The 12,315-nt window shown below is 32.6% G+C and overlaps 2 protein-coding genes across 2 annotated transcripts; one reads left to right on the top strand and one right to left on the bottom strand.

The window, feature by feature from the left end:
• Positions 1 to 762: 762 nt before the first annotated feature.
• On the top strand, positions 763 to 4,535 carry LOC137821831 (DNA ligase (DUF630 and DUF632)). The gene is made up of 4 exons (XM_068626602.2): positions 763 to 1,919; positions 2,009 to 2,184; positions 2,521 to 2,744; positions 3,516 to 4,535. Exons 1-4 carry the CDS (start codon positions 1,028 to 1,030, stop codon positions 4,306 to 4,308), a joined length of 2,085 nt encoding a protein of 694 aa, XP_068482703.1. The 5' UTR covers positions 763 to 1,027; the 3' UTR covers positions 4,309 to 4,535.
• Positions 4,536 to 10,449: 5,914 nt separating this feature from the next.
• Positions 10,450 to 11,927, bottom strand: LOC137822621 (group 2 truncated hemoglobin 3-1). The gene is made up of 4 exons (XM_068627534.2): positions 11,674 to 11,927; positions 11,464 to 11,594; positions 10,873 to 11,017; positions 10,450 to 10,800 (listed from the first exon to the last, which is right to left on the bottom strand). Exons 1-4 carry the CDS (start codon positions 11,808 to 11,810, stop codon positions 10,701 to 10,703), a joined length of 513 nt encoding a protein of 170 aa, XP_068483635.1. The 5' UTR covers positions 11,811 to 11,927; the 3' UTR covers positions 10,450 to 10,700.
• Positions 11,928 to 12,315: the final 388 nt, after the last annotated feature.

The raw sequence follows: 12,315 nt of genomic DNA, 5'->3' as shown, positions 1-12,315 counted from the left end.
TAGGACATATTTTCTTAAAAAAATATATATTTATGAAAGATTGTTCAAATTTTAATAAATTTACATCAATAACGTAAATCAAGGTCAATCCTTCAAACATATTAGAGAGAAGTTTTCTTATTTGAATACTTATATAAGAGTTACATATTAAAAAAAATAGTTATATGTTGCTATTTCAAGAATCATGTATAAAGATTTCAAAATTTTGATTTTGTTTCTTTCTATCTAAGTATTTTTCAATATATATATATATATATATATATATATATAACATTTCATATATAACATGAAGGCTAAATTTATTATTTTATAATATAATACAACTCTTTCTATCTAAGTATTTAGAACAATTTTATGAATATACGATAACAAAATGCATTTATATTAAAGAAAATCATATATAAATGTAAATTATCAAAGATACAAAAGATGATTTTTTATTCTAAAAAAAAAAATATAAGTTAATTAAAAATATGAATATACATGTCTATTTAAAATTAACGAAAAATGTACATTTTATTTAATATGAACTTAGAAATCATACCTGAAAATTTTAATTCAAGTTAAATTCTTTAAAAACGAATAGTTATTATATATTTATATTTAATCTTATGTACCACATTATAATGATATTTTTTGTTTAAAAAGTTTCTATAAAATTTGGATCTATTTTAAGAAAGTGTTATTTTAAAAAATAAAGAAATATGACCGTTATTTTAAAATTGTATTGACAAGGACACCTCATAGCGAAATTGAGCGAGTAGCATTAAAATACAGAGTCGCGGCGAATAACCGAATCTGTGTCCTTTCCTGTGTGACTCTGCACTCACTCACTCACTCACTTCACACTCTCTCTGCTTCACACCACACTCTCTCCTGTGCGCTTCTCTGCTCTGCCAACTCTGAGATCTCAAAAACTCGTTTCTCATTCCCATACGACACCGTTTGGATCCCAAACTCATTCACATCCTCTTTGTGACAACTCACTACATTTTTGCCGCCGACAACAACCTCCGACTTTTTCGAAATGGGTTGCGCACAGTCCCGAATAGACAATGAGGAATCCGTGTCTCGCTGTAAGGAACGCAAGAACTTGATGAAGGACGCCGTCGTGGCTCGCAACGCCTTCGCCGCCGGACATTCTGGCTACGCCGTCGCGCTCAAGAACACCGGCGCCGCCCTCAGCGACTATGCCCACGGCGAGACCCACGACCCCCACCCTCCGCCGCCCCTCGACCCTCCTACCGTCTCCTCCAGCCCTCCGCCGCCACCCCCGCCGCCCATCGATGACTCCCTCCCTCCCCCGCCCCCGCCGCTCCCCGAGTTCTCCCCTATATCGCTCCCGCGCGCCGCCACCATGCCCGCTGGAGCCATACACCGCAGCAGCCCCGTTCCCCTCGCCATCACCGAGGAGGAGGAAGAAGAAACCCCCAAGCCGGTGAAGAAAACCACCGGATCGTTGTCGCCGGAGATGAAGACACCGCCGCCGCCGATGCCGGATTCTAAGGGCATGGCTTGGGATTACTTCTTCATGGTGGATAACATGCCTGGACCTTCTCTCGATGCTGCTGATGATGATGATAATAACGATAATGATGATAATGGTGATGGTAAAATGGAGAATGTGATTGAAGACGAGGTTGAGCTTAAAACTCCAGAGAAAGTGCAGGAACATGTACACGAAAACATTCATGAAGAGCATGATGAGATAAGTGAAGCAAAGAAGCACATTGAGCATTCCAAAACTGCTCCAGCTGAGTTTAGGAGAGCAATAAAGGTGGTTCCTTCTGTTACTCTGATGCAGATTCTCAATGTGCTTGATGATCACTTTCTAAAAGCTTCCGAGGGTGCTCAAGAAGTTACCAAGATGCTTGAGGCTACTAGGTTGCACTATCATTCCAATTTTGCTGATAATCGCGGTAGGGGTGATTTGTTTCTTTCTTTTTTGAAGTTGAAGTTTGTTAAATTGCTGAGATTGTTTAATTTCATGTGGTGGTGATATGAACAGGACACATTGATCATTCTGCTAGGGTTATGCGCGTCATAACTTGGAACAGGTCATTCAAAGGTGTGTCCAATGGAGATGCTGGGAAAGATGATATTGATTCCGAAGAATATGAAACTCATGCCACTGTTTTGGATAAATTGTTGGCCTGGGAAAAGAAACTTTACGAAGAGGTCAAGGTAGGGATCAACGTTCATGATCTCGTCTGCACTTTTCATTATGTTTCATTTTTTTCACTCTTGATAGAGAGTATTAGAATATCTTATCGAGTTCAATATTTAGACATCATCTGTGCAAAACAAATTATATTGTCAATCATTCAAACATTATCATTACTATGACTTTTAAGCTAGTTATTAGGAATGTCAATGAACTTAACATTCATGAAGGTTTGTGATTAGATGACAATGTAAATATCCTTTACACTATCATTACATGTACTTTTTTCTCATATTTGTATTCATGTTTTATTAATTTTAGATTTTGAGTTACAAAACTTCACTCCTTGTCAACAGCAAGGTGAGCTTATGAAGTTTGAGTATCAGAGAAAAGTTGCAATTCTAAACAAGCAGAAGAAGCGTGGTGCGAGCGCTGAATCCTTGGAAAAAACTAAAGCAGCCGTTAGTCATTTGCATACAAGATATATTGTTGACATGCAGTCCATGGACTCAACAGTTTCGGAAGTTAATCATATTCGAGATGCTCAGCTGTATCCAAAACTTGTTGCTCTTGTTGTTGAGTAAGTATTGCTGATAAGAAATTTTAAGAGATGTAATGGTATTGGTATTGCCTCAGTTTTTTTTTTTTTTTTGATCAGCTGTATTGCCTCAGTTGATTATTCCGTGGCATTTATATTTTATGGGTTTTAGTTGCTATGTTTGAATGACGAGTCAGTGGAAGAAACCCACATCATTGTAAACTTTCTTTCAGGGTTGGCAGTGTTCCGAACCTCTAGCTTGTAGACCACCTAAATTAGTTTCAAATGTGAAGTATTGGAACATAACACAATCCAGCATTCTAGTAATTGATTCTTTAACCTGAAAAAGCCTTTTATGCTGAAGTTTAGTTCTTGGCAGTTTATGTGCCATTTAAATTCTGACCTCGGATACTGAAGTGCATTTAACTATAGAATACAATTAATCACTATAAGAATTATATTACTGTACATGTATAGTTTCCTTGTTGTTCTCACTGCGTGTTTTGTGTTTTGTTTCTATCTTGCTTTGCTACTAATTTTGTTTTATTGTCTTTTTTCTGTTGCTGAGGGTGTAGAGGGATGAACATTTCATTACTATAAAAAATACTTTCCTAGTTTTCAATTCGGTCCTATACTTGCTACAACTGGATCAAGAATTTTTAATTTATTGCATGTGATTCTTTTATATTGCTACTACATACACTATGTTGTGGATTTTTATTCTAATGAAAGGGGAAGCTTGAACAGTAGTTTTAAAGAGCTATTTGCACCATTAATGGATCCTAATCGTGAATGCACTTGATTTCTCTTCAGGATGGGAAATATGTGGGAACATATGTGCTCATATCATGACAGCCAGCTGAAAATAGTTACGGACATCAAATCTCTTGATATTTCTCAAGCTCCTAAGGAAACAACAAAGCATCATTACGAACGCACTGTGCAACTTTGGAATGTCATCCAGGAATGGCATTTACAATTTGAGAAGCTTGTGTCTCAACAAAAGCATTACATCAAAGCTCTTAACAGCTGGCTAAAATTGAATCTGATCCCTATTGAAAGGAACCTTAAAGAGAAAATATCGTCGCCCCCAAAGGCGCAGAATCCACCAATCCAAGCCCTTCTCCACGCGTGGCATGATTATGTTGACAAGCTTCCTGACGAGCTTGCCAAATCTGCTATTTCCTCCTTTGCTGCTGTGATAAAGACTATCATACTTCAACAAGAGGAAGAGATGAAGTTAAAGGAGAGGTGTGAAGAAACCAGAAAGGAATACTTGAAGAAAAAACAAGCCTTTGAGGAATGGTACCAGAAGCATTTAATGCGGAAGGGGCCTGAAGATGCTGAACATGAAAGAGGAGAGGAAGTAAACACACACAATCCTGTCTCGGATAGGCAGTTTGTTGTTGAGAGCTTGCAGAAGAAATTAGAAGAGGAAATTGAATCTCATCAAAAGCAGTGTGTTCAGGTGCGAGAGAAATCACTACAGAGTTTCAAAACTCGCTTGCCTGAACTCTTCCGTGCTTTGTCAGACTATTCTCATGCCTGTTTTGATGCTTATGAGAAACTGAAGTCAATCACACAGTCACGGGGTGGTGGGGCATGAAAAAAATTAAGTTTTTTGGTTCACTTTTGTGAAGTTTAGTTTATGTATTCCGAACCTATGTAGTTCTGCTGTTTTCCCCACACAAGTAGGCATACATATTTTAGCTCTACGTGCAGAATTACCAATCTTGTGTGAAAATTTTGCCATAGCTTTTAAAGTTCTGACCATCTTTTATTTATGTACGCATTTTGCATGAGCCAATATATTGGATAGAGGTAGTTGCGTCATGACAGTGATTTATTGGCCCTGCAAGTTTATTCAAGCCATTTAGTCCAAATTAAAAAAAGATCATTATCTTCCTTCACTTTAGTCGTATGTTGTGACTTGTCATGTTCCTGACATTTATCTAAATCATCAAAAGTGCAAAGTCATAGAAGACTGTATATTATACCTTGACTATCGAAAAATAAAGGTGGAAATAAAATCTCTACTGTCGCAGCTGTATTTGTTTTTAGACTAAAAATTAATTTCGTATATAAAAGTGGTTCAATAAATTGAATTCCCAAAAAGGGCCTGAGCACAGTGCAACTGAAATTTATGAAAGGAATAAATGTCATGTAATAACATCATTTGGAATTACATCTCGTGATGGTACAATAAGAACAGACAAGTTGATAGAAACATAAATTGGGGTCTCATGATTAATGTTTTGAGAGGTGTCACTCTTGTTAAAACCTAATATTTTTATGACATTTCAAAGAATCTGATTGATCCAAGTGAGAACATAGAGGAAGAGTTAGGCAGCTAGCAAACGATGACTCTTTTGGCTGTTCTATTTTGGCACACACAGACTCTCTTTTTTCATCCAATGGTTCTTTATCACAAGCGTCTGTTCTAGAATCCCAACTGCTTCTTCTCATGGTTGGCGGCGGTTCAGACTTAGTTTCACCCAATATATTATTATTAAAGATAAGATTAAAAAGACCAAATCTTAAACAAGGGGACTTAACATTAACAACAGGGTTGTTAGGCTTTGGAAAGCCTCATAAGAAAGACCCAAAAGGGTCAGTGAAACACCCCAACTTGGTCCCCAATAATACATCTTCTTTCTGCATGATGAGACTTCATGCTTGATGATGCCTATATAGAAAGTCCCATCTTGATTTACAGCTTTAGGTGTGAAGGAAAAAGAAGGGAATCTCAGCAAATGGATATGAAGAAGTACTGGTTTGGTTCAAGAACTCAAAGGAAACAAGACATCCGGTTAGGCCGGAGCTACACAAAACCTCACTACGATGGCACAAAAACAGTGTGGCAGATGCTTTGGAGAAAACTGAAAAGATCAGCAGATAAGAAAAGAGTGTTCAGTTCTCCCACTACAGTGGAGGGTGTTTATGATCCACAAACATACTCAATGAACTTTGATCAAGGAATGGGATGGATGGAGCCAGACAACCTCCCTCGTTCCTTCTCAGCTCGATTTGCTGATCCATCTAGGATCATACCACCAAAACATTTGTTGGATTGAGAGTTAAACTCCTGCAAAAACAAAACTTAGATGCAGTTCATCATGTCTTTTTTTTGGTATTGTTTTTAAATCAGAATTGCAGTTTCATTAAGTGTGAAACTGCATCTAAGTTTTGTGCTCAGTGCCACCCCTTTATGGTCAGAAATGTAAAGAAAAAAACATGTTTCTTCCTCTTTTTTATTTTAGTGTTCATCTGTGCAATCTTGTTGCACATGACTAAATGCTTCTCTCTTTCTTCTCTCCCCCCACCTCTTTGTCTTGAGGTGTTGACATATCACTGTTTTTGGCATTTTATGCTGTTCTGGATAAAAGCTTGAATCAACTCATGAATGTGTGCACTGTATGTTATTTATTAGAGAAACAATTATTTATACATAGTTTTGTAGAGTATTAAATTAAATGTCCAATTATTTGGATTGCACCATGACCCTTTATTCCTTTCTTACCATCAACACCATCATTGTACAGTTTTTTTATCTTAACTTCTGGTTTCTGAGTTTGTTATTCATGCCAATTCAATAATGTTTAGTTGTTGATGGTTGACTTCATTGTTGCAATGATAGGGAAAGCACTCCATACCATGAATAAATAAAAATCACAGCTTGAATGTTTCAACTTTCAAACTTTTCTGCCTTACTTTAATGAAAATCAAGATGCTGACCAAACAACTGTCCCATACTTAGCACAGAGAAATTGTATTAGCATAATTTTGGGGATAAACTACTACTTAATATCTGAAAATGTAAAATTTACACAGTAATTTTTTAAAGTAAAAAGAAAAACTATGTTGCAACTTTACAGAAAATTTGCTCAATATTAAGCGTAGTTTATCCACACACACACAAAATATGATATGTGGTATTTTAAGGACTTCTACAGAAGTTAAGTAGAAAATTATTAAAATTATTTTGAATTTTTATTGGTGAAAATTTATGTAACTATATTTTTTTAAACATTTTGAATTTTCATTGAAAATATTTTCCTTTTTGATAAGTTTGTTTAAATATTTTATGAAAAATAATTATACTTCTTAGCCAATAAATACATTATTTGAAAATAATAACTGTTGTTTAAAAAATAAACTTAAATGGTGTTTACTTTGATTTGTAGTTGACATCAACTTTCAAAACCTTAATAAAAAAAATGTTTGTTTTCTTGTTTTGTGTCAAAAGTGTTTTTTTTTTAATAACTTGGTAGCGTTTAGATGAAACTGTAATGTTACAACTGTTATTTTCTTAATAGGCACATCACATATTTCTTTCGTTTGAGATATTATATATTAGGTAAAACCAAAATTCAATTTAAAAGTTTGGACAAAGTAACGGTCATGCACAATCATAATTTGCATTTGCAGTAAATAATATTATATTTTTTATGATGTTTCTAATGTTTTATAAATAAATACATATAATATTTTAAATATATGATACATTTAACTCTTTTTATAATGCAGTGTGTAAAAATTCCTTTTAATTTATGATTTTAGAAGGTAATTAAAATGGGGGAATAGAAAAAAGGTTTGAAACCTTGTGTGGTACTGCACGTGAACTACACCAACTCTCTAGGGATTTAGAACAAAAGAAGAACATCATCATATTAATACTTTTTCAGAAAAAAAAAAGCAAAATAATTAGTGAGTTGATTTGCGATATATGAACACACCGAAAGTTGAAAGTACAGTTCAGGTGAAACAAAATATAAGTGCTTTAAATTGAAGTCACAATGTTTCAATAACTTCTTGACAATGGATGTAATCAACAAAGAATCAAAATTTGCCCCTTTTTTCTCAAACCTTTTCAATTTCATTAAGATATGGTTGGTGCATGCTCATTTCCACATCACAAATTCAATTTTTTTCTTATTGCAGCCAAACATGTGATTTGAAAAGTTGAACTTAACATTTGAAAAACTGTGTATTTTAAGATCCACCTTTTACAATTTGTTTAAATAGGATGAAAAACAAAAGTGGAATTGAATATGATTTTTAGATACTTCTCTTAAACGACGTATTCATATCAGATACACGTATCGAATATGATACTTATACGATATTTATAAGATATGTATTGGTGAAATATCCAATTTAAAAAATATTTGTTAAATTTTTGATAATTTTAATACGGTTTCAACACAATTTTAAAAAGAAAAAATATATTAATTTTTTTAAATCTCAAATTTAATGTATAAATTTTTATTATAATTATAAAAATAATGAATAAATCATTTTGAACCAGCCACGAAAAGTATCTTTTTGCTCAATTTTTTTTTTAAAATATACTTGTAGACATAAATATTTATTGTCAATTTATATAATTTATAATTATATAACATATAGATTTGTGTCTCTTCATAAAGATTATATGTGTTTTCATTTCCATATCCATATATTATAAGTGTTTGTACTACATAAAAAAATTAATATAAATAAAGATGTAAAAGAAACATAAAATAAATAAAAACTATCTTAAAAGTGAACAAAGTTGTATTATCCACTAACTTTGTTGTTTAATGTAATAGTTAAAAGTTCTATCTATATTCAGAAACCTGTATTCAATTCTCTTTTGATTAACTTTGTTGGTTTATGTAATAGTTAAAAGTTCTATCTATATTCACCAAACCTGCACTCAATTCTCTATTAATCAAAATGTTAATAATAAAGAACAGGTATTATATATGTTTTAAACTCGTTAAAATTTAAATTTAACTAAAAAATAAAATATTTTTATAGTATTATTTTTCTTTACCTAAAATTTCCCTTTTTATATATTTTTTAAACAAACAGTAAAGAAATATTAATTTCATTTTTTCTTCCCGTCTCTGATTTCACCAATCCTGTTAAGGTTACTTTTAACAAATGTAAGAATATAATAGAAAAATACACCGTATTAAAAGTATAAAAGTGATTAAATACATATTTTCTTTTCAATTAAAGCTTATCTTTTTGTAATGCCAGAAACTAATCCTGAAAGTTTATGATAACATTTTCCATTATTCTGTTATGATGATTTTGTATATAAATTTGTTTGTAAATTACAAATATTCTCTTAAAATTTTGTTTCATAAAGTGAATTATTTATGCTTACGTTTTCTTGATTTTCTTTCATTTATAGCAATTATTAATGGGGTTAATTTGTTAGCTTTTTTCTTACACATTTTTTTACCTTTTTTTATCATTTCTATTCTTATATTCGTTTACAGTTTTTTAAAGTACATTATTTTTATAACTATTAACTTTTATATATTTTATTTATAACATTTTTCATTGTGCTTCTTGCATTATCGTTTTTCTTTTTACTTGGTTTATAGGGAGTTATTACTTGTTCGTTTAGACATTAACCATGAGCAAAAATAATCATACAGGGCTGGCCCCCATTCTCTGGGTTTAGATATGGATAGACTAAGGTAAGGGCAAATTCTTTCTTCACTTTCATACATTTCTTTATCACCTTTATAAATATAAAAAAAAAAAACTATTTTGCTTTTGACCTATACAATTTAAAAACTATAAGTATCTTCTAAAATGGGTTATAATTTGAAAATATCTTAATCTGAAAGTATTTTTTACTTTTGAATTCTATAACTCAAAAGTTATTTTTTATTTTCAAATTATAAAATTCAAAAGTCATTTTAATTTATTGATTTTATAATTTAAAAAGATTTCCATCTCTTAGTTCTCCTTTTTAATAATACTCATCATAAAAAAATAATCCACCAACAACATTGAAATCCCATAAAAAAATATTTAACTCTTCATCAACCACGTCGTCATCTCCTTGCTCTCGCAACTTCCAAAGGACCACAAACACTACCTCAACTATTTTCGATTGCAGTTTTACTTGATGTGTTTGGTGTCTTTGTTATAAGTGCTTGAAGTGTCGTTTGTGTCTCACATTAATCCTAAGTCAAACTTTGCTCATTTCTGGATGAGTCAGTCTTTAGGCTCTATTAACATTGTGTGGAGTACAATTTGAGTGGGGTGGTGAGTGAAATCTGGAATCACAGGAACCTTATCATTTTGCAAGTAAAGGTTTAGTCTTGGATTTCCGCAAAATCTCGTTCTGCTTCGTTTTTCTATTCTAATTGGTATTTGGAACCATCGGCGTGAATGAAGATGGTTCCTTGAAGTTTTTACTTGTTAGTTTGGTTAGTGCTTTCATCAGTTATGTAGGAGGTAGACGGTTCTAGTTAGAAGTTGGTTATTGTAAGATATTGTGAAACTTTGTATAAGGATTGAACCACCCCTAAAATAGTTCTAATTTATTTATTGTTTATTGTGATAAAAAAAACATGATTTCTAAATGAAATTATTTTTTATTTTTAGATTGTATCAGTCAAAGACAAAAAAGTATTTTTAGATTATACATTCCAAAAAACACTTTTTAACTTCTAGATTATATAATTTTAAAAGAATAAAATGGAAATTTTACGTTTGTAGGAGTGAAGGAAGAATTTGCCCGAGGTAAGTTGTTGAAGAGGCCCATATCAACTCATCATTCCTCTTCTTGCATTCTTGAGCATTCCATTTTAAAATGTATTTTTTGGTTATAAATTTCCAATTCTGGAATTCCGTTTCCCATTCCAAAATATTAATTTCGAAACTCATCTCCAAAACCTAATTTCTGGAAACACTCTCCTCACTACTATGGAAGCTGCATTATCATTTTCCTAAAATATAAAGGACAATTTTGGGATTTTGGAATATAATGGGTCCAGGAAGAAACATCCAAAAGTTTTACATTGGTGTTGCTTTTGGGCACCATAATTATATGGCGTGTGATGGTTTTTTATCCTTTAGCTCAAGTCCATCCACAAGGAAATATGCAGTATGCATATAAATACATATAATTCAACCCATAATATGATCTGAACAGTGAAATTGACATTTGAGATACCTTATTCTTCTCTAGATGGAAGGAAGAAAATTCTAAAAGTTTTTACATGGGTGTTGGGCAGCATCCTTGCATGGTGTGTGATGGTTTTGATCCTTAACCTCAACTCCAGCCACAAGGAAATATGCAGTGTGCCTGAGAAAACAATGTTGATATGGACATCAAATATTTTTATGTGAAAAGGTACTAGTGTGAAAGAAAATAAACCTGAAAAAGTTCGTGAGTTTGATCTTTGAATCATCATCTATAGCTGAGGTACTCTCCAATGCTTGTGCCATATGATGTAACCACCTCTCTGCAGCTTCATGCGTCAAAGGAAAAGGTCGATGTCTAGCAATTAGAGCAGGGTGCCCTACAATTTATAGACTAAGAGGTTTAAACTGCACCTGCTTGGGGTATTCTATAAAAATCCACTTCTCTTCTCATCAAACAAAATAGATAGTCCTGAATTTCATTATTTTTTTTGTCCAAGATGTTTTTATCCTTTACACAAACTATATCATAATCATATTAACATTTAATCACTACATCAGTTTTCAAGTCAAGTCGCTTCTAGTAGTTTCTTTCCTAATATATCAAGTCGCTTCTAGGAAGTTGTTTGGTTAACAATGTTTTTCAACAAGTAAAGTGGATTATATATGAATTTTCACTTTCAGTAGAAAAAAATGCTTACGATTTCTTTAATGTGAAAAAAAAAACACCAAAACTCTACGAAACTAGGTGAAGTAGAGAAATTATATACAGTCTGGAAATACATATCAATCATATTTGACGAAGAGACAGGGGAACAAAATTGACCTCTTCTTTGAGAATAGAGAGGAGGACCTCCCATCCTCTGGACGAGGAACTCGTACTGGTTCTGAATTGCCTTTTCCTTCTCTGAATTTCCAAATATTGAACGAAACCACTCTTCATCATCATCATATACCCTAAGCATCCAACACTTCCCAAATCAAAAACACTCAACTCAATCATCAACAATTTAAACAAAAACAAAAACAAAAGTACCTGTTGTAGAAATTGGTAGAGAGCGTAACGAAGGTTTGGAAGCCGAGAGTGTGAAACAAATCGGCGTCGTCAATAGCAAAAGCATCATCTATGGAAATTCCACTCCATTCAGAGGCCTTCTGTTGCAGACTCTGCATAGCAAAAACAGTTATCTCCTTTTCTCTTTCTCTCTTAACTAACTCTTCAGTCTCTGTTCCTCCCGCACACAGAATTAGAACCTGTGACCCTGTGGCTTCAGAGTGCGCGGTAAGTATATATATATATATTTAGTTAGTTACAATAACAAAAACGGTGTGCGCAACAAAGATTAAAAATATAATTAATATATATACATAACACACAGATACCGACAGAGATACGTATAATCTCTAAAATGTAGGACACGAAAACAGAAATTTATATATTATATAATTTTGAATTATATAAATTGAAAATAAATATTTATGTGCACAAGTATGTTTTAGATTTTTTTGGGAGCATGAAGATATTTTTCATGACTAGTTCAAAAGAATTTGTTCTTTATTTTTATAATCATAATAAAAATTTATACAATAAATTTGAGTTTTTAAAAAATTATTGTATTTATACCTTTTAAAATTGTGTTATAGAATCGTGCTAGAATTTTAAAAAATTTAACAAATA

The sequence above is a fragment of the Phaseolus vulgaris genome, chromosome 9 (assembly GCF_051622355.1).
Source record: "Phaseolus vulgaris cultivar YP4 chromosome 9, ASM5162235v1, whole genome shotgun sequence".
Lineage (NCBI taxonomy): Eukaryota > Viridiplantae > Streptophyta > Magnoliopsida > Fabales > Fabaceae > Phaseolus > Phaseolus vulgaris.
Note: the sequence above shows the minus strand (reverse complement) of the source record. Positions and strands in the feature narration are given on the sequence as shown.

What these genes read in the sequence shown, in the direction of transcription:
- LOC137821831 (XM_068626602.2), top strand. Translation starts at nt 1,028, where the DNA reads ATGGGTTGCGCACAGTCCCGAATAGACAATGAGGAATCCGTGTCTCGC. An exon ending in CAATTTTGCTGATAATCGCG is followed by an intron (nt 1,920 to 2,008) that starts GTAGGGGTGATT and finishes TGATATGAACAG; the next exon opens with GACACATTGATCATTCTGCT. An exon ending in CTTGTTGCTCTTGTTGTTGA is followed by an intron (nt 2,745 to 3,515) that starts GTAAGTATTGCT and finishes ATTTCTCTTCAG; the next exon opens with GATGGGAAATATGTGGGAAC.
- LOC137822621 (XM_068627534.2), bottom strand. Translation starts at nt 11,810, where the DNA reads ATGCAGAGTCTGCAACAGAAGGCCTCTGAATGGAGTGGAATTTCCATA. An exon ending in TCTCTATTCTCAAAGAAGAG is followed by an intron (nt 11,018 to 11,463) that starts GTCAATTTTGTT and finishes TATAAATTGTAG; the next exon opens with GGCACCCTGCTCTAATTGCT. An exon ending in AAACTCACGAACTTTTTCAG is followed by an intron (nt 10,801 to 10,872) that starts GTTTATTTTCTT and finishes TTGTTTTCTCAG; the next exon opens with GCACACTGCATATTTCCTTG.